This window comes from Acinonyx jubatus, chromosome C2, assembly GCF_027475565.1.
Source record: "Acinonyx jubatus isolate Ajub_Pintada_27869175 chromosome C2, VMU_Ajub_asm_v1.0, whole genome shotgun sequence".
NCBI classification, from domain to species: Eukaryota; Metazoa; Chordata; class Mammalia; order Carnivora; family Felidae; genus Acinonyx; species Acinonyx jubatus.
The window spans coordinates 71,158,286-71,179,261 of NC_069384.1; the positions used below are offsets into that span (position 1 = coordinate 71,158,286).

General features: G+C 35.5%; 1 protein-coding gene and 1 pseudogene across 1 annotated transcript in view; one reads left to right on the top strand and one right to left on the bottom strand.

Annotated features, from left to right (window-relative positions):
• PIGX (phosphatidylinositol glycan anchor biosynthesis class X) overlaps positions 1 to 20,176 on the top strand; it is a gene marked incomplete at its 5' end in the record, with an annotated part of 30,921 nt that extends 10,745 nt beyond the window's left edge. The window contains 4 exons of the mRNA XM_027061118.2: positions 5,061 to 5,202; positions 13,818 to 14,031; positions 16,057 to 16,157; positions 19,553 to 20,176. Coding sequence (XP_026916919.2) covers positions 5,061 to 5,202; positions 13,818 to 14,031; positions 16,057 to 16,157; positions 19,553 to 19,696 — 601 coding nt within the window. The remainder of the gene's footprint in view (positions 1 to 5,060; positions 5,203 to 13,817; positions 14,032 to 16,056; positions 16,158 to 19,552) is intronic.
• LOC106987896 (ras-related protein Rab-5A-like) lies at positions 1,034 to 1,895 on the bottom strand (annotated as a pseudogene).
• Positions 20,177 to 20,976: the final 800 nt, after the last annotated feature.

A 20,976-nucleotide genomic window follows, 5' to 3' on the forward strand; every position in this document is an offset into this window, starting at 1 on the left:
ATTTTTGTTGAAGAGCCCACATGTTTGCAGGGAGTGCTGTTCATTAAGATGCATTTATCAGTTTCATATTCCTAAATTTAGATGTGGTTGCACTTGATTTTTTTAAGTCTATTTAAAAAATAACAGGACTGCTATAGTTTAGATGTCATTGATGTTTATTTTTTTCCCCTGAAGATATGGGACTGTTTTCTCATGGCTAATTTGTTAAAATGTGGAATATACACTTTAAATGTAGATTCTAGGTGAAATTATCGTTTGTCTGAATTACTGTAGCAAAGTAGAAGTATCTTTAGATCATCCTTTTTAAAAAAGAATGTTTTGGGGTGTGTGGGTGGCTCAGTTTGTTGAATATCTGACTTTTGATCTCGCAGTTCTTGAGATGGAGCCTTGTGGGCTCCGTGCTGATAGCGTGGATCCTGTCCCTTTCTCTCTGCCCCTTCCCTGCACACAAGGCCTCTCTCTCAAAATAAGTAAATAAACTTAAAAAAAATAGAAATAAATAAAAAAGAATGTTTTTGCAAAGCCTAAGTTAATGAGTTACATGCCTTTTTCATAGAACTGTGGTTAACTGTGGGTCCAAATAGTATTTTGTTATATCTCTGGTGATAAGAAATGATTTCTTCTAACCTTCCAATAAAGCAGTGGACCAAATCTAGAGATGTGTCAATGTTACTGATCTTTGGAAAGAAAGTATTTCATTGATGTTTATTATTTGTCTAGTTTCTATTTCACTGATTTCTGCTCTTTATTATTTCATTTTCTTCTATTGCTGAACAGAGGGACACATGTGTGTTATTAAAAATTAAGTTCAAAACACTTAAAATAATTCTGTATTAGAAACTTGACTGTATCATAAATCTCTTTTTGGAAATCACATTGGACCAGTTAAGTGTACCAGTTTCAGTGTTATTAACATTTAAGGAAAAAAAAAACATTTTAAGAAGCAGAAGAAGGGGCGCCTGGGTGGCGCAGTCGGTTAAGCGTCCGACTTCAGCCAGGTCACGATCTCGCGGTTCTGTGAGTTCGAGCCCCGCATCGGGCTCTGGGCTGATGGCTTGGAGCCTGGAGCCTGTTTTCGATTCTGTGTCTCCCTCTCTCTCTGCCCCTCCCCCGTTCATGCTCTGTCTCTCTCTGTCCCAAAAATAAATAAACGTTAAAAAAAAAAAAAAAAAAAAGAAGCAGAAGAATATTCCAGCTAGCTCAAACTGGAGGTTTAATTACTACGACACTGACTCCTGGTTGGCTGTGAGTTCAATAAATTCTGCTGCTCTTCCTCTGGCAGAATTTGCTCCTGGATTTTGTGGTCCATTATTTCACAGATTTTTTGCTATTACTGTAAATATTTCATTTACATTCATTGATGTTTTAGCTGATGTCTCCATGAATAATAATTTTGTCATCTGCATAGGACTGTGCTTCCTGGAAATCTACAGCTCATTTATTCTAGGTCAGCTTTGTTTCCTGGTAAAGCTATGACAGTGTTAGGACTTGCTTGCCTCTGAAGTTCTTTAACCCAGTTTTTTGCTCTTGCAAAGAACTCCTCATTTGAGATCTCATATTCAAGTCTGGCTGCCTGTGCTTCTCTGTGGTACATTGGTGCTAGGCTATAGTATGATTCTTGACCAGCTGCGTCCCCTACTTCAGACTTCACAGTTGTATTATCAGGCTAGCCAATTTGGGTTACAGAAGCAGCCACAGCAGTATTCTCTTGAAATTCATGAAACTGGCCCTTCACAAAACAAAGAACTAGGCTTGATTTGCCAAGGGCAGACTCTTCCAGAAGTACTAGTTTGAACTGGCATATTGTATCTACAGTATTTGGCCTGTTGGGTCTTGTTGCTCCTCCATTAGCCATGTCCACATTTGAAAGAGGCCCTAATTTCAGTCTCCTAAATGAATTTCCAGGATGCAGGGTGTCCATTTTTTTCTTTCTGGTTGTAAAGAAAGCTGAGACTACACATGTAACTGTGAAGCCAAAGCTTCCTGGCAGCAGATCCCAGGCAGAGGCAAAGGAGGAGACTGAGCCTGAGGCTGTGGCTTTGGTGAAGGCGGTTTCTCCTCCTCTTTTGATTTCTAACTCAATTCCCTGTGGTTAGAGACTATACTCAACAAGATTTCAGTCCTATGAAAACTTCTAGAGACTTCTTTTATTGCCCAGCATATAGATCTTTCTAGTGCAGTGTGCTCTTGTTTGGTAGAACAGTCTATTAATGTCAGATAAACTTGATTGAAGATTGTGAATGCCTTCTATATCCTTACTGATTTTCTACTTATTCTATCCATTATTGAGAGAGGGGTATTAAAATCTCTGGCTGTAATTGCAGATTTGTCTATTTATCCTTGAAGCTTTACCAGTTTTTGCTGTGAAGTAAAATACATGAACATTTTGAAGCACTGTTTTTAGATGTTTTATAGCACATTTAGGATTATTATGTGTTCTGAGGAATTGATCCTTTTATCTTTTTGTAATGTCCTTCTTTATCCCTGACAATATTCCTTGTCCTGAAATCTGCATTTTTGATGTTAATATAGCAATATTTTTATTATTATTATTTCACTATTTTTATTATTAATGTGTGTCTTATAGATAGCATATAATTAATTGTTGCTATTTTATCCAGTCTGTCAATCTCTACATTCTAATTGGAATGATTAGACCATTTACTTTTTTTTTTTTTTAATGTTTATTCACTTAGACAGAGACAGTGTGAGTGGGGGAGGGGCAGAGAGGGAGGGAGACACAGAATCCGAAGCAGGCTCTAGGCTCTGAGCTGTCAGCCCAGAGCCCGACACGGGGCTGGAACTCATGAACTGTGAGATCATGACCTGAGCTGAAGTTGAACACTTAACCAACTGAGCCACTGAGGAGCCCCTAGACCATTTACTTTAAAAAAAAAATTCTTGGGGCGCCTGGGTGGCTCAGTCGGTTAGGCGGCCGACTTCGGCTCAGGTCATGATCTCACGGTCCGTGAGTTCGAGCCCCGCGTCGGGCTCTGTGCTGACAGCTCAGAGCCTGGAGCCTGTTTCAGATTCTGTGTCTCCCTCTCTCTGACCCTCCCCCGTTCATGCTCTGTCTCTCTCTGTCTCAAAAATAAATAAACGTTAAAAAAAAATTAAAAAAAAATTCTTAAGTTTATTTTGAGAGGGAGACAGAGAGAGAGTGAGCGCACATGTGTGCTTATGTGAGCAGGGGAGGGACAGAGAGGGAGGGAGAGAGAGAATTCCAAACCGGCTCTGCGCTGACAGCACAGAGCCCAACATGGGACTCAATCCCACAAACCATGAGATCGTGACCTGAGCTGAGGTCAAGAGTCAGAAGCTTAACTGACTGAGCTACCCAGGTGCCCCTGGACCATTTACTTTAATATAAATATTTATTTGCTTGGTTTGGTTTAACCCTATCCATTTTGTTACTTTTTTTATATTTGTCCTAGCTAATCTTTTCTCTCTTTCCTTGCCTTATTTTAGATAAATTGAATATTGTTTAAGCATTCCATTTTATCTCCATTTTTGGCTTACTAGCTATACCTCTTTCTTTTTCTAATTGGTTGCTTTAGACTTTATAGTGTACAATTTCAGCTTATCATAGCCTACCTTCAAATATTATTCCACACTAAGAATAATGTCTGAATCTTAGAATCGTTCATTTCTTTCTCCTCTTTCTCTTCCTTTTTTTTTTTAATGTTTATTTATTTTTGAGAGAGAGTGTGCACGCTCAAGCAGGGGAGGGGCAGAGAGAGAGGGAGAGACACAGAGTCTGAAGCAGGCTCCAGGCTCCAAGCTGTCAGCACAGAGCCTGTCATGGGGCTGGAACTCATGAACCACTAGATCAAGACCTGAGTCAAAGTCAGACACTTAACTGACTCAGCCACCTAGGCATCCTGATATGAGCATTTTTGAGTGTGTGGATTTTATCTTCCTTTGAAGGGCATTGGGCTTATTTTTTCTATTAGCAGTTAAATTAACTTGTGTATCAGCTTGATCCTCTTAACCTTTTTTTGTATAGCTCTAAAATTAAAGTGGCCTTTACTGCAAGGCTAATTTAGCTGCAAAGGCCTTGCCGTATTGGTATCTTTACCAAAAGCTATGGTCTCTGTACTTTGGTTGGTTGGAAATGCAGATTTCTCCCAACTTGTGTGAAATTTTAGAATTTCTGATTTTTCAGTTCCCTGGTTATTCTTTGCCCAGTCTTGTGGAATTACACTTTACTCATGCTTTTCTTAGTATTCAGAAAAAACTCAAAGGGAGACCAATTCAGATTTATAGAACTCCTACATAGTACCGTCCTCTCTGGAATTTAGCACCTTATCTTCCAGCTACTTCAGTCTCCCTTAACTTGTTGTTGTTGTTGTTGTTTAAGTTTATTTATTTTGAGAGAGAGAGAGAGAAAGAGAGAATTCCAAGTAGGCTATGCACTGGCAGCGCAAAGTCCAACATGGGGCTCAAACTCACAAACCTTGAGATCATGACCTGAACAGAGATCAAGAGGTGGACGCTTAATGGACTTAGCCACCCAGGCGCCCCTCCCTTTACTTCTATCTCTGTTTTATAATTTAAGCAAAACCACTGTGTTGTGCTTTGGGTTTCCTTCCCCATACTTGGTCCAACATGTGCCTTCAGACAGAAAGCTGGGACAATTATACATTTAGGTTTATAATCTACTTCAAATTAATATTTGTATGTGGTATGAGTTTGAGATCAAGGTTCATTTTTTTTCTGTGTAGATTTCTTGTTTCAGTACTATTTGTTGAAAAGACTCTCCTTTTCCTATCAAATTATATTGGCACCTTTATTGCCTATAAACGTGTGTGTCTGTTTTTGGACTCTATTTCTTTCCATTGATCTTTGTTTTCATACTAATACTGTACTGTGGCTTATGACATAAATTCATGAACGATCTCATGAGTGGTTCTGACATGATATAAATATTTCATTTGACTTTATGATTTTCTGAAAAATGAATTTGAAATGCAGTGTTTTTACTAATTCGAATGTAATGTTATGCTATTTCATTTAACAATTGAATGAAGAGATTTATTTTAAATGTACTTATCTTACAGAGACCTCTTAATAAAAGTGAAATTTGGAGAAAGCCTTGAGGACTTACAGACCTGCCGACTCTTAATTAAACAGTACATTCCATCAGGACTTTTTGTGGATCCATATGAGTTGGCTTCATTACGAGAGAGAAACATAACAGAGGTATAACTATTAGAGAATTTTTTTGAGAGAGAAGTTATTTTAGGGATGCTATAATTTGGATTAAGGAAAAATAATAGACAAAGCAACATTGTACTCTTTATTCATTTTGTTAAAGCATATAAAGTAATTTTTTTTAGGTAGAATAGGAATATTCTTTAAAAAATAAGTGATATGTGTCAAGCTTGTCAGTAATAAACCAACTAAACTGAACTAGTTAAATGCTTTTTGTCAGATTGGCTCCTAGTTTAGTGACTATTATATGTTTTTGTGAAGATTAATGATTAATAAATACTGCTTCAGCATTTAACAGTATCGTTAGAGTGACATAAACCCCAACATCTGTATAATTCGAATGTGGGAGGAAAAGAAGCTGATATTTATTGGATATCTATATGCCAGATATCTTCTTTTTTTTTTTTAAGGAAGCAAGGTATGTTAAGCATTAGAGAAAGATGATGTCCCATACCTTCTGCACAGATCAATCTTTATAAAAACCCTAGAAGTATTATCTTTCCACTTTATAGATAAGGAACCTGAGGCACAAAGAGGCCAAGTAACTTATCCAGGATCACACAGGTAAATGGAAGAGCCAAGAGATAAATCCAGGATTGTCTAATTGCAAAGTTGTTGCTCTTTCCAGAAATGAATCTTATTCCTTAGTTAATGGTTTCCTTAACTTTTGGTAAGAATTACTTGGGGCTGTTTTTTGTGCAGATTATGTCTTTCTGGGAAATCTTAATTCAGTAGATCTAGATTGGACCAAAAATCTGTTTTTAACAACTCAGATGATTCCTATTAAGAAATTTTGGGAAATCTTTGTTCGTAAGATTATAATCTCTATATAAATATAGAAAAGGTAAAATAAATATGCTATACTTGGAGTCATATATAATGACATTTTATTTCTAATTGTGGTTTAGGCCAGTTTCTTCATCTGTTTTAATTACTTAAATTTCTTCCTGAATAGGTAATTATATTCTCATGGTTCAATATTCAGCAGGTATGAAAAGGTGTATAATGATGAACTTCCACCTCTCTCAGCCCCCATTCACCAAATTTCTTCCTGTGTTCTGGTTTTTTTGCACATATATAACAGTTTAGATACACATGTTCACATATATGGCAGTGTCAGTACATATACACATGTGGAAAGACCTCATTGCTTTTTTCCTCATCTGTTTCCTTCACTGAGTCATGAATTTTGAATGAGGCTTTTGAAATTTTAATAATAGGTTTCAAATTTAAACGCAATTCTTGGCTTGTAGTGACATGGATTGGAATCATATTTAAATTTCCGTAATAAAATTGCCTACCATGTTTTAAGAAAATGGAATTATTTTTGCACAGGAGTGCCCAAAAAGAGGTCATATGCACACCTTCTTGGTAGGGATGAGATTGGGGTATGTGCAGATGGTTGTAGCAAGAAAACTGGGCAGGAACAGGATGCCACTCTGGATTGATTGACAAGTTTCTCTTTATCTTGATTTTCTGTTTCCTATTTTTTTTTTTTTTTTTTTTTGGAGAGAGAGTGAGTGAGCTAGTGGCAGAGAAAGGGAGAGCGAGAGAGAGTCCCAAAGCGGGGCTTGAGCTCACCCCAGGCAGGGCTCGAGCTCACCCAACATGGGGCTCAAGCTTATGAACCATGAGACCATGACCTGGGCCAAAGTCAGATGCTTAGCCAACTGAGCCACCCAGGTGCCCCTTGTTTCCTAATTTTCTAATCCCTAATTATAAGACTTTTAAGTGAATTTACTATTTCATTTGGCAATTTCTAGAAAAATAGATGTCTCATTTGTGACACATAGCTAATTGGAAGTTGATTTCCTGATATATGAGATGTTATTTCCTTCTGCCTAGCTGGGTTGAGACTGTGGCACAATTATTTGTGCAGAGAAACTCTGTCACAAGAAGTGGTATTAAATGATGAGTATAACTGGATAGAAGTTAATTTATATGTAGTAAATGATCAATGCTTATATATTTAGATAGAGATCTTGACTGTTCCATGAGATAAAATGTGTGACTGAAGCAAATAGAACAGTGGGTTCAAATTAAATGAGTGATGTGTGGCAACAAAATGTTTTGTAAGGAGTTTGTGATGGTTTATCAGCAATTTGAAAATAAAGACAAGCTTTAAATAGGTACATTGGATAAGGCACATCAAATGAATCTCATTTCATTTTTAGATAGGGCTATTAGATGTACTTAATCAAAATCTCTCACATTCTTTGAAAACAGCATAATATTAGATTGAAACATATGAAATTGCTGTTCTTTAGATCAAACTGGAAATGCTGTGTTTTTTAAATCATAAGTTTTAATCAAAATATGTAGTATTAGGTTCTATGCCCTGACCTATGCCCTGACCAAGTTGGAGGACAGCGACCAGATATACTCTCTCATGTGAAACAACCAAGAAGTAGACAAAATATATGAAATGATGGAAAAGATCATTGACTATCAGACAATGAGGGCAGTGATATGTGAAGTAATTGGGCAATTAATAAGGTGAGCTTTACAACCATCCCAGCTTATTGCTTTGGAGAGTTTTCAGACTATAGTATAGGGAGCAGGAACCCAAGCAGAACCTGGTAGACTTCTTGAATTGAGGAGATGGAGGTGAGATTCTGGGGAGACCGAGGTCAGCAGAATTCACAAGACAGCATGGTAGAGAGGAGAGAATTGCATAGAGACAACTCCAGAGATCCATAAAAGATTCTCCTCAAGTACATAGTTGAGTATTGATTAGTGCATGCATGTGAGGAAACTACTTGCTGCTGGGAAAAGAACCGTATGAAAAAATTAGAGGTTATAGTGTCTGGTACTCACATAAGGCCAGTAGTAGTGTCTGCTCCCAGCAACCAGGCTAGGAACAGCCTCCTGATTCACTGGGCATTAGATAGAGTAAATAGAAGAAATTTTACTCAGTAGTGGGAGATACTTAGCCCTAGACTGAACATTATGGCAGTTCTGTTTAATAAATCTTAAAAGCAAGACCTTCAGAAAACCAAACTGTTTGTACGTGACTTTACTGCATACAAACAAAACTCAAGAATACTTATAGGAATACAGAAGTATCCAGCACCCAATAAGATCAAAATCACAATGTCCTGATTCTAATAAAAAATTAGGAGGTATGAAAAGATGGGGAAAAATATGACCTGTAATGAGATAAATGAATCAATCAAAACCAATCTAGAACTGGCCCAGATAGTAGGATTAACAGACAGGACATGAAAACAGTTATTATAACTGTATTCATATGTTCAAAAAGGTATGTAGAGACGTGGAAGACATATAAGAGGGCAACATTGAACTTGTGAAGAAAGTAATGGCATTCAAGGATTGCAGAAAAATTAATAAACTTGAAAACGTAGTAATAGAAACCACAAAAAATATAAAACAGATTAAAAAATAGAAATGTAAAAAGTAAATGGAGAAGTAGTGAGTTGTGGGACAACTTCAAATGGCCTACTGTCCCTGTGATTGAACTATCTTGAAGGGAAATCTCTACCCCATATTCCTTGCAGCATTATTTACAGTAGACAAGCTATGGAAACAACCTAAGTGTCCATCAACAGATGAATGGATAAAGAAAATACACACACACACACACACAAAATGGAATGTTACCTATAAAAAAGAAGAAATCCTGCCTTTGCATCAACACACATGAACCTTGAGTGCATCATGCTAAGTGAAATAAGTCAGAGAAAGACAAATCTCACTTATATGTGGAATCTCAAAAAAACTGAACTCAGATTGGTAGACTGGTGGTGGTTGCCAGGAGCAAGAGTGTGGGAGGAATAGGTGAAGGTGGTCAAAGAGTACAAACATCCAGTTATAAGATGAGTAAGTTCTGGGAACTAGTGTAGAGTATGGTGACTGTAGTTAACAATAATGTATATTTGAAAGTTAACAGAAAAGAGTATACTTTAAGATTTTTCATTGGGGGCGCCTGGGCTGGCTCAGTTGGTACAAAATGTGACTTTTAAGTTTATTTATTTTGAGAGAGAAAGAAAGCGTAGGTGGGGGAGGGTCAGGGAGAGGGAGAGAGAGAGAATCCCAAGCAGGCTCTGCACTGTCAGCACGGAGCCCAACTCAGGGTTTGACCTCATGAACCATGAGATCATGACCAGAGCCAAAGTGGGATGCTTAACTGACTGAGCCATTCAGGCACCCAGGAATAGATCATTAAAAAAATGTACGGTTAGAATTAACATCTCAGTGTCAGAAAAGTATTATACCTTTAATTTTTATAAAGTTTTACATTTGTAGATTGTAAAGGTTGTTCAAAGCCACCACTTACTATGCCTTAATTGAGAAGTTTTTTTGAAGAGCTCTAGTTCATGAGAGAAAGATATGGCAAATGGTATTGATATGGCATAATTTCATAGCTTAATTCACTTAACTTAGCTGTAGTGGTTTGTGACATATGTAGTCACATGACAACACTCAACTATTGTCATGAAAGAGTATAGATCCATGTCTGTTAACCAGTGTATACTCCTTTTGGATTAATGTTTGATGTATAGTTTCAGTTTTTTGATAATACATTATTGCTATTTTATCTGCAGTGAGAATGGAATAACAAAATATTTTTTGCAGATCAGTATATAGTCACTAGGCTTTTGGGGGTTGCACTGATAGTTTAGGCACATATTTGGGAAATCTAGCATCCAGCCATTGTCCAGATTACTTTTGATTGTCAGGTTATGATATCCAAAAATATTTTTCTCTTGTTTTACATCTAAAGTGATATACACACTTCCAGCTGTCTGAGGTTTTGGTTACCTGTCAATGCATGTACCCACTTGTACAATTTTTTCCCCTTCCCTGTTGTAGGTAGGTTTTAAGAAACTCCTAGCCCAAACTCCTAAATCACCTCTAAGACCTCAAGTTGTTGTTTATGGGTTAGCTTGTGTTGATTCTTAATTGATCGTGGTTTAAAATGGATTTAGATCTTTGTTGAAGTTCATGTAAAAAAAAAAAAGATTCTCATTCTAAGAATTGAGATACAATTCAAATCACAAAATTCACCCTTTTGAAATATGCAAGTTAGTAGTTTTTAGTATATTCATAAAATTGTACAACCATCACAACTATTCTAGAATATTTTCATTATTTTCCAAGAAACCCTTAGAAGGCTAACTTTTGAGTTTCAATGCCTAGTGTAAAAGTTTTTGAACCGTTACCAAATAACTCTTCAACCAACAGAGCCCTCTCTGAAGGCCAAATTGTTATTTCTTCCTGCCTCATTTTCATTATATCCCAGTTTCAATGCACGTTTTAAAAATTCTCAATTTGGAGAACTTACCATATATTTATTTCTATGGGAAAAATAATAAGTAAAAAAACAATATTTAGAGAAGTTGAAGATTATCATGCCATCATAAATTCTAAGTATCACAATCAGGAATATACTTTATATCAGTTTTACTTATTATGCTTAATTTTCAGCTACAGGCATATCTCATTTTACTGTGCTTCACTTTATTGTACTTCACAGATACTGTATTTTGTTACAAATTGAAGGTTTGTGGCAACTCTGTTCAAGCCTATCAACATCATTTTTCTAACAGCATTTGCTCACTTCATGTCTCAGTATCACATTTTGGTAATAATATTTTTAACTTTTTTATTATTATATTTGTTATGGTGATCTGTGATCAGTGATTATAACTTGCTGAAAGTGTAGATGCTGGTTAGCATTTTTTAGCAATAAAATATCTCTAAGGCATGTACATTGGGGTTTTTTTTAAGGCATAATGCTATTGCACACTTAATAGATTACAATGTAGTATAAGCATAACTTTTATTTGCATTGGGAAGCCAAAGGATTCATTTGATTTGCTTTATTGTGGTGATCAAGAACCAAACCCACAGTATCTAAAGAATGGCTGTATTAAATATTAGTTTTTTTGTTTAGTTTAACCTAATTGAATAAGGGAGTCCGTGTGACCTGGCTTGGAGTCTTGGCTCCTCTACTTATTCTTTATATTGTTTATTCACTCAGATACTTTGTTTGCTCATTTATATAATAAGGCTAATAGTTCCTACCAAATAGGGTTCTTGTGAAAATTAAAGGAGATAATGTATATAAACCACTTAATGAAATACCTGTCAACATAGTAACTACTCAAAGAAAGATATGTTTATTATTATCATGTCATACATACATAAGATAGATAGAAGGGGTGCCTGGGTGGCTCATCGGTTAAGCATCTGACTTTGGCTCAGGTCATGATCTCACAGCTCATGAGTTCAAGCCCCGTGTCAGGCTTCGTGCTGACAACTCAGAGCCTGGAGCCTGCTTCAGATTCTGTGTCTCCCTCTCTCTCTCTATCCCTCCCTCATTTGCTCTGTCTCTCTCTCAAAAATAAATAAACACATTTAAAAAAAATTTTTTTAAGATAGATAGAAAATAAGATGTTCATAAGATAAGATAGAAAATTTTGGGCTGTTTTTTTATTTACACTTAGTTGTATCCAAGGAGAGTTCATTAATAAATTTCTAGCAGGAGGTCTCTAGTAATATTCCTTAGGACTTTGCTCTTGATCCTCCTGGTCAATGTTTTTATCCTTAAGTGAAAATACAGAAGACATAGTTACCAAATTCATAAATGTTACATAAATGTTGGTTGACAGGTTGAATTTCAATTAAATCTCAACATCCTGGAAAAAATAGACTGTAGCCAGGAAGATAAAATTTAATAGAGATAAATCTAGTCCCTTCATTTAGTTAGTAATAAGTCAATTATTTGAAAAAATAGTATGGGAGTTTCTTGAATGTTTTTGCAAAATTTTCAAATGAAAGATATAGGGACGAATAGGTGGAACACAGGGTCAGCGAAACTACTTTGTAGGATGCTGTAATGGGAATTTATGTCCTTTTACATTTGTCAAAACACATAGAATCTACAACATAAAGATTGAACCCTAATTTAAATGATGGACTTTAATTTGTAACAAATGTACCATTGTAACAAATGTACCATACTAATGTTGTCAATTGTAACAAATGTACCATACTAATGTTAATAGTAGAGAAAACTGTAGGGTGGGGGTGATACATAGAGATGCTGTATTTTCTGCTCTGTTTTCCTGTAAACCTGAAACTGCTCTGAAAAATAGTCTTAATTTTTTTAAAAAGTACATATATCTTCTATATATGGATATATATCTCACTGAAATAAGGCTGCTAAAATAATCTTACAATTTTTGACTGAAAGTAATATTGCTACTATATACCCTGAGTGTTTCTAAAGGTAACTAATATGATGAATGATTCGGAAACCATATCATGAGAAACCAAGAAAGCTATGAATGTTTCTCTGAGGAGGAGAAAATTTAGTGGAAATGTTTGAGGGACCCTTAGTGAAATAGGGAACAGTTTTATTGTAGGTATTGTAAGCAAGGACAGTTGTGAATGTTATATACCAGAGCATCAAATTTCTACGCATAAAAAAGGAATAACCTAAAAAAAAAAAGAAAAGAATAACCTTTTAACAGTAGATAAAATGAGATGACTTAAAGCAATAAGCTTCCTTTTAGTCATTGAGAGTATTCAAGCAGTGACTGGATCCTTGAACAATGCTCTCATTGGGACAGTGGTTTAATTTGATCACCTTTAAAGTTCATTATGACTCATAAGATTATATAACTCCTTGGCTTTTGCCAGTGAGTTGTTTTTTTCTTATTCCTGTGATAATCAGAGAAGGAAAAACATGTGAAAAAATAAAGTACTTGGTGCTTCCATCAAACAAGAGAATTAGGATGTTTGCCATGATGGGAAGAAGTTAATTCTGTTTTTTTCTCTGAGATGTATCTGGGCTTCACATAGAGAATCTAGAGACAAGTTGTATGTGTGTAGGTCTGTACACACACATACACACACACTCACAGATTATGTATAGAGTGCCTATATGTACATACATGTGCATGTGTATATATGTGTTTATACATAAATGTGTGTGGATGGATATTTAATATATACACACACAAACATTATAATTCAGGACTAATTTCTGCAACGTATGCATTTTTACTTTTGGTGTAGAAGATCTATTTTAAATTGTTTTTTACCATATTTTTTTAAAGAAGCATTTACTATTTTTCTATTAACTTTTTATACCAAATATGGAAAGAGTGCTGACCTTTGCTTTGACTTCCTGACCACAGTACTCTGTCTTACTCACTGCCATCTTAACTTCTCTGAAGAACAGGAAATTACCAGAATGATAGCAATCATTTCAACCCAATACTGGGTTAACTGTTTTTGTCATAGTTTTCATATTTATTAAATGCTATATTCCCAGAATTTCTCTTTTTTTGGTACCTGTTTTGTCACCCAAGCAAGGTTGATAAAGAAACTACAAATAAATAATTTTTATTATGGGGAAAGTTCACACCCTAGAGTATAATTTCCTCAGTTTACTTTTAGTAGACAAACTTTTAGAGCACCTCTTGTGTTTTGCGGATGGCATGGAATGGAAATTGTTTATAAGGGGGGGATTAGACATTTCTGTTCATCTGTATAGCAATCTTCTGGTTTTATTTATTGATCTTCCTCATTCATTTCTTCTTCTGGATTAATATTTGCTGTTTTTTTGACAGGCAGTGATGGTTTCAGAAAATTTTAATATAGAAGCTCCCAATTATTTGTCCAAGGAATCTGAAGTTCTAATTTATGCCAGACAAGATTCACAGTGCATCGATTGTTTCCAAGCTTTTTTGCCTGTGCACTACCGCTATCATCGGCCACATAGTAAAGATGGAGAAACCGTTATTGTGGTCAATAACCCTGATTTACTAATGTATTGTGACCAAGGTGAGGGTTGCAAGTCTTTTCTGAAGGTTGAAAATAAAAGTAAAGATGTGGTGGCAAGTCTGAAGTCAAGGGCAAGGATGACAAAAGCATGTTTCTTTTTTCTTTTTAATTTTTTGATTGTAAAATAAACCATAGATATAGAAAAACTTCACAAATAAATAGTAAATTCTTATAAGGCAAATACCCTTGTAATTACCTCCCAGGTCAAGAAATAGAACTTCACTAGTCACCCTAGCAGCAGCTCCGTGTGTCCTGTCTCAATCATTGCTTCCTCCTTTCCTCTAAAACTAACCTACTATCCTGACTTTTAATCACTTCCTTATGTTTCTTTATACTTTTTTTTCACCCAAGTGGGCATTCTTAGAGAATAAATCTTCATCTTTTCCATTTAAATAAATGTATTACCGTTAAATCTCTTAATTTACAGATTCCTCCTCTTTCCCTTTCTTTTTTTGAAAATTCCCCTTTTGAGGAGCACCTGGCTGGCCCAGTTGAGCATGAGACTCCTGATCTCAAGGTTGTGAATTCAAGTCCCATGTTGGGCATGGAGCCTACTTAAAACAATAAAAATAAATAAATAAATAAATAAATAAATATAAAAGTTAAAATAAAATAAAAATTCACCTGTGGAGAAACCTGGATTTCTCATAGTTGGGGTTTTGGTGATTACACATTACACTCATGCTGTTCATCTAGCCTCTATTTCCTGGAAGTTGGCCACTGGCTCCAGATGTGTGATCAGATTCAGCTTTGATTGATTTGACAAGACTATAGGTGGTGGTGTGTTCTTGTATGATTAGGCATATAATGTCTAGTGTATTTCTTTTTTCAGCCATTGATCCTCTGTCCCTTTGCTGCTTTCTGTTTCTTCATGCTGATTTGCAGGACTTGCAGCTATTGGTGTTTTGTATCCACTTGCATGGATTTGTGTATTTGGTGGGGATACTTTATCACCTAGTTTTGTTATAAATGTTGGCCATGACTTTTTGGTTTGGGGAATAATTTTTCTTTCTGTTTTACGTTAAAAAAATTTTTTTAAGTTTATTTTTGAGAGACAGAGCACAACCAGGAGAGGGGCAAAGAGAGAGGGAGACACAGAATCCAAAGCAGGCTCCAGGCTCTGAGCTGTTAGCATAGAGCCCAGTGCGGGGCTCAAACTCATGAACTGTGAGATCATGAGCTGAGTTGAAGTCAGGTGCTCAACCGACTGAACCACGCAGGCGCACCAGTTCTTTCTGTTTTTATGTGTGATTTGTGTGAATTAAAACTATGCTTTCCCCATTTGCAGTCTTCCTAGAATCAAGACTTTAAGAAGCTCCTTTCAGATTTTGGCTCTTTGTGTCTCCAAATTTGGGTTGATTGCAATATTCACAAATTAGTAGCACTAAAGACGGGGAGATTGGAAGTTTTTAATCCTACTCTGCTGCCATCAATCATATTTTTCATGATGAAAAAATAATAAAGTGTTCAATTCTGCTAAATTTGTTCATCCAGCCTAGCTTGCTTTCTTTTAATTACTCTAAAGTTTGAAAAAGTTCCCTTTTTAAAAAATACTTATTTATTTTTGAGAGAGAGTATGAGAGTGGGCAAGAGCACATGTATGGGGAAGAGGCAGAGAGAGCATGGACAGAGGATCCAAAGTGGGCTGCATGCTGACAGCAGACAGCCCGATGTGGGGCTCAAACTCATGAACTGTGAGATCATGACCTGAGCTGAAGTCAGACGCTCAACCAGCTGAGCCACCCAGGTGCCCCTACATTAAATTTTTAAAATGTGGTACCTACTGTAATGGGATTTGTTAAGAAGTCATGCTTAACTTCTGCACAGTCTTAGTAATTTTGTAATTCCTTAGCATCCATGTAGAGCAGGCTCCTAAAATAAAACAGCATGTGATAGATGGATTCAGGTCATGTACATTGTGTATTAAAAGTTTGAATACTGATATCTCAACATGAAAGACTGGCCTCACCTCTATCTAGTCCAGATGCAGGTTTTCTGATATAATGTTCTACCATTTCTTCTCAGAGTTTCCAATTTTGAAATGCTGGGCTCAGTCAGAAGTGGCTGCTCCTTGTGCTTTGAAGAGTAAGGATATCTGCCAATGGAACAATATGAAATATAAACCAGTGAGTTAATAGTTTATGTTGTTTTTAGATCATGCTGCCTCATTTAAAACTCATAATGTTTCTGCCACATTTAAAGGATTAGCATTTTATATTCTACCATAGAAAGCTGTGTTTGGTTGTTCTCAATGTTTCTTTGCTACTAGTGGCAACAGTGGTTCCTCATTAGAGCCAGAATCATTTAATTTGGGGGCCAGATATTAACGTTAGTTCCATGCCTCATTGGTCCAGAGTTTAATTATAACTAATATGCTTCTTTTTTAATGTTTATTTATTTGGAGAGAAAGGGGGGAAGGGGGGGAGAGAGAGAGAGAGAGAGAGAGAGAGACATCAAGTGGGGGAAGGGCAGAGAGAGAGAGAGAGAGACAGAATCCTAAGCAGGCTCTGTGCTCTGTCAGCACAGAGCCCAATGTGGGGCTCGAACTCATGAACCGTGAGGTCATGACCTGAGCCAAATCAGGAGTTGGATGCTTAACTGACTGAGCCACCCAGTTGCCCCCCCCCTTTTTAATGTTTATTTTGAGAGAGATGGAGAGAGACCCAAAATTATAAGATTTATTAATTTTTAAACAACAAAATGAGTTAATTTCACAATATTGCACAGAACAAGTGAAAAAAGGAAAATAAGACTCAAAGTAGTATTTCAACTGTGATAAAGTTTTAGATCGTTGTATTGCAATTTGTATATCTAAATCTAGGTCATTGCTGGCCATTTTTATAGTTTTGACCTCCCAACTTGTTTTCAGCTAATAAATTAGGTTAAGTATTCATACTTCATTCACTTTGGCTTTGTCTAAGGAGTGTACAGTTTTCTATTTACCTTTAGTTAACATGGTCTACTTCTTTCCTCTCTTCGGAGTGAGTAGTTTTATATAATCCATCTCTTTTCTTTCTCTTTTTTTTTTTCTGTCCTTTCCTTCCTCTTTTATGGGCTGCATTTTAACTGATGGTTGTAATAACTGTTTGTGTTTCTCTTTGTCTCTAATTCTCTTTAAGGCCTGCTTGCTTTGGTTGAGTAGCACAATCTGTGCCATCGTTTTCACAATTTACTTTTACAAGGAGTCAAATGGATTTGCAACCGAAGTAAAGTAAATTTAAAATATTAGGTAACCTGTGAGTCAGATAAACATAAAGCAGATTTGTTCATATGTTCAATTGTGGATATTTAAATTTGAAGTATTTTCCTTGGAGTTGTGCTTTGAAGTCTGTCTACCAGCTAGCTGAGAAAATAACTACTTAGAGTGCAGGCTTACTGCAAAGCACTGCTATTTTGTTGTGGAGAACTCTCTTAGAACTGACAGTTGGTAAGATGTATGACTGTGCCAATATCTTTTGCAATGTAGAGTTGCTTTTGAGTAGATTTCCATTACCATATGGAACCCAAATTTTTTTTCAAACTCTAAAATATATCTGGAGCATTGCATTTGATTTTTTAAATGTGAATTAAGAGTATAATCAGTGTTTATTTATGATTTATTAATTTAAGGGGAGCCTGGGTGGCTCAGTCAGTTGAGCGCCGGCTTCAGCTCAGGTCATAATCTCACAGTTCATAAGTTCGAGTCCGCATCGGGCTCTGTGTTGACAGCTCAGAGTCTGTAGCTTGCTTTGGATCCTCTGTCTCCCTCCCTCTCTGCCCCTCCCTTGCTCATACTCTTCCTTTCTCTCTCTCAAAAATAAAATAAACATTAAAAAAATTAAAATATTGGTAGTGTGTTGGGAATGCAAGCTGGTGCAGCCACTCTGGAAAACAGTATGGAGGTTCCTCAAAAAACTAAAAACAGAACTACCCTACGACCCAGCAATTGCACTACTAGGCATTTATCCAAGGGATTCAGGTGTGCTGTTTCGAAGGGACACATGCACCCCAATAATTTATAGCAGCACTGTCAACAATAGCCAAAGTATGGAAAGAGCCCAAATGTCCATTGATGGATGAATGGATAAAGAAGATGTGGTATATATATATATACATTGGAGGTATATATATACTTGGCAATCAAAAAGAATGAAATCTTGCCATTTACAACTACGTGGATGGAACTGGAGGGTATTATGCTAAGTGAAATTAGTCAGAGAAAGACAAAAATCCTATGACTTCACTCATATGAGACTTTAAGAGACAAAACAGATGAACATAAGGCAAGGGTAACAAAAATAAAAACAGGGAGGGGGACAAAACATAAGAGACTCATAAATATGGAGAACAAACAGAGGATTACTAGAGGGGTTGTGGGAGGGGGGAAGGGTTAAATGGGTAAGGGGCATTAAGGAATCTACTCCTGAAATCATTGTTGCACTATATGCTAACTAATTTGGATGTAAATTAAAAAAAAAAAATAAAATGCATTTCAAACTTCAAAAAAAATATTGGTAGTGTGCATTGCTACAAAATAAGTAATTACCTTATTAAAACATTTTGAATTCAGTTCTTTTAGACCATGTAACTTGAAATAAGAGGTCATAATTAAGCCCTTTGAATTTGTGTGTGTGTGTGTGTGTGTGTGTGTGTGTGTGCGCGCGCGCGCGCGCGCATGTGTGTGTGTTAGTATTGCTTGTTCATATATACCAGAAAAATAGGTGACCATTACTACAGTGGTGATCTATACACTAAGGCTTGTTGGTTTAAGACACCATTTTTTTGGTAGGGTGGCTTTGTTACAGATTATGTTGGTAACTTTTTTTTTATGTGATATTGTAATCCAGATATTTATAAAAAGAAACCAAAAATAAAAGTATTCCCAAGTTACCTAAATTTTAATATTTTTAAAAACTATTTTAACCTGTAAAATTTACTAGAGTTTCTAATTGAACCTCTTTATCTTCAAAACCAAATAGAAAATAGAAACTAAGTTGAACATAGAACTTTTGTATTACAGGCTCGTAGGACAACAGATTTGATGTTGTACCAATAAAAGACCTATTCAATTGTATAATTTGTGAATAACAGACTTTTAAAAGCTATTTTGGAGGAAGAAGCAAAAAAACAGGAGTAAATGGATACTTAGCTTTATTGTTTTAATGTTTTTTCTTTAGGGCTTTAACTGTGAGAGAATTCTGTATTCTAATAGGAAACATAGTAAGAGGAAGTAAATGTTTATATTGATTACAGAGGTGATGATGGGAGATAGCATCTGCAGAAAGCAGAAAAAGTCAAAACTAAGGAGAATTTAAGGATTATTGTGGGGATTGAGTCTGATTCTGTTATATTAAATAAAATGTTGAATACAAAAGAATCACTCAAATAGTAATGTTACATGTAGTGTAGCACTGGCTGGAAGATATTTAAAAGAAACAAATTAAATTAAAAAATTAAAGAAATTGTGGTTTCACCTTAAGGTGTGCATTTTGAATATCTCTAACTTCTCTCTCTTTCTTCCTCTCTCTCTCTTTCTCTATAGGTATATAAGAATGTGACTCTACAGGTTCCAGTGGGACTGACTATACATACATCTTTAGTATGTTCTGTGACTCTGCTCATTACCATCCTGTGTTCTACTTTGATCCTTGTGGCTGTTTTCAAATATGGCCATTTCTCCCTATAAGTTTTACCGAGTTAAGTGCTTTCCATAAACCTAAATAAGACCTATTTACTTGTGACTAGAAGTGTTCTTCTAGAATTATGTCATTATTTTTGTCTTCATTTATGACTAAAATTATGTCTACTAGAGGAAATTTTGGATCATTTTCAACTAATTCCAAAATTTAGTGCTCTGTTGTATAGACCTTTGGTAATCTTCAAGCTAGTGCCAATAGAGGAAACTTAGTTTCGTTAAATTAATATTTATTTTGTGAGAAGTGATTTTATCTTCATTTCTTTTACAAAAATGGGTACTTTATGTATTAGAGACAAATTATTCTCATTGTGAATAGAAACATTTAAATTTCAGCTAAAAATTGAGAAAATCATTATAAATAAGAATAAAATATTTTGGATGAATCAGTTTATTTAAACATCAATTTTATGAGAATATTAAAGTTACTTATCCAGAGTTTAAAGAAAATAAAGTAGGAGAGCTAAGAAATTATTAATATCAAAATTGATTATTCCTTAAAGCATTTCCACACTTCTTTTATATTTTATTATACTCTTCTGAGTATATGAATTTACAAAGGGCTTAATGAAACTACGTACTAACATTTAGTACTGAATTTGTCAAGAAGACAATTCAGATTGTCATTTTAAAGAGTATATTTTATTAAGTTGTACATGTACAAAAAATCTTTTTTGCATCTTCAGTGATTTTTTTTAAGCAAAAGCTTTTGATGTACTGTTTTTCTTGGGGAAAAAAGTGGAAAATAACGTAAGTGCCATAAGCTAGTTAAAAAATAAAAAGGCAAGCATGTTCTTCTGTTTATTTAGGGCAGTGCATTTAGGACAAGCATATTCCGAAACAGAAGCCAATAAACCAGGGTATGTTGGCAATGTTTGTTTTATATAGAGTAATGGAATGATAAACATTTATATATATCACTGCTTAATTTCCTAAAACATTCTGGTGTTTTTATAGGAATAAATCTTTTGTATTTTGACATGTATGACTTGACTAGTCAAAATAGTTCTTTTTAAAGGTGTGTTTAAGAACTTAAATATTGAAAAAAGCAACCAAGTGCCATAAAACAGAAATATTAGAGATCGATAAAATTTCAACCCGGTCTAATTTTATACTTGTTTAATGTTTTCTTATAAGAAAGAACTCCATGCTTTTTACAAGCATTTCTTTCATACTGGGATTTATATAGTGGCATTGAAGTAAAATTATATGTCAGTCAAAATTCAGTAACATCAACAGACAACATTTTGAAATACGGAGAGGGGAACATG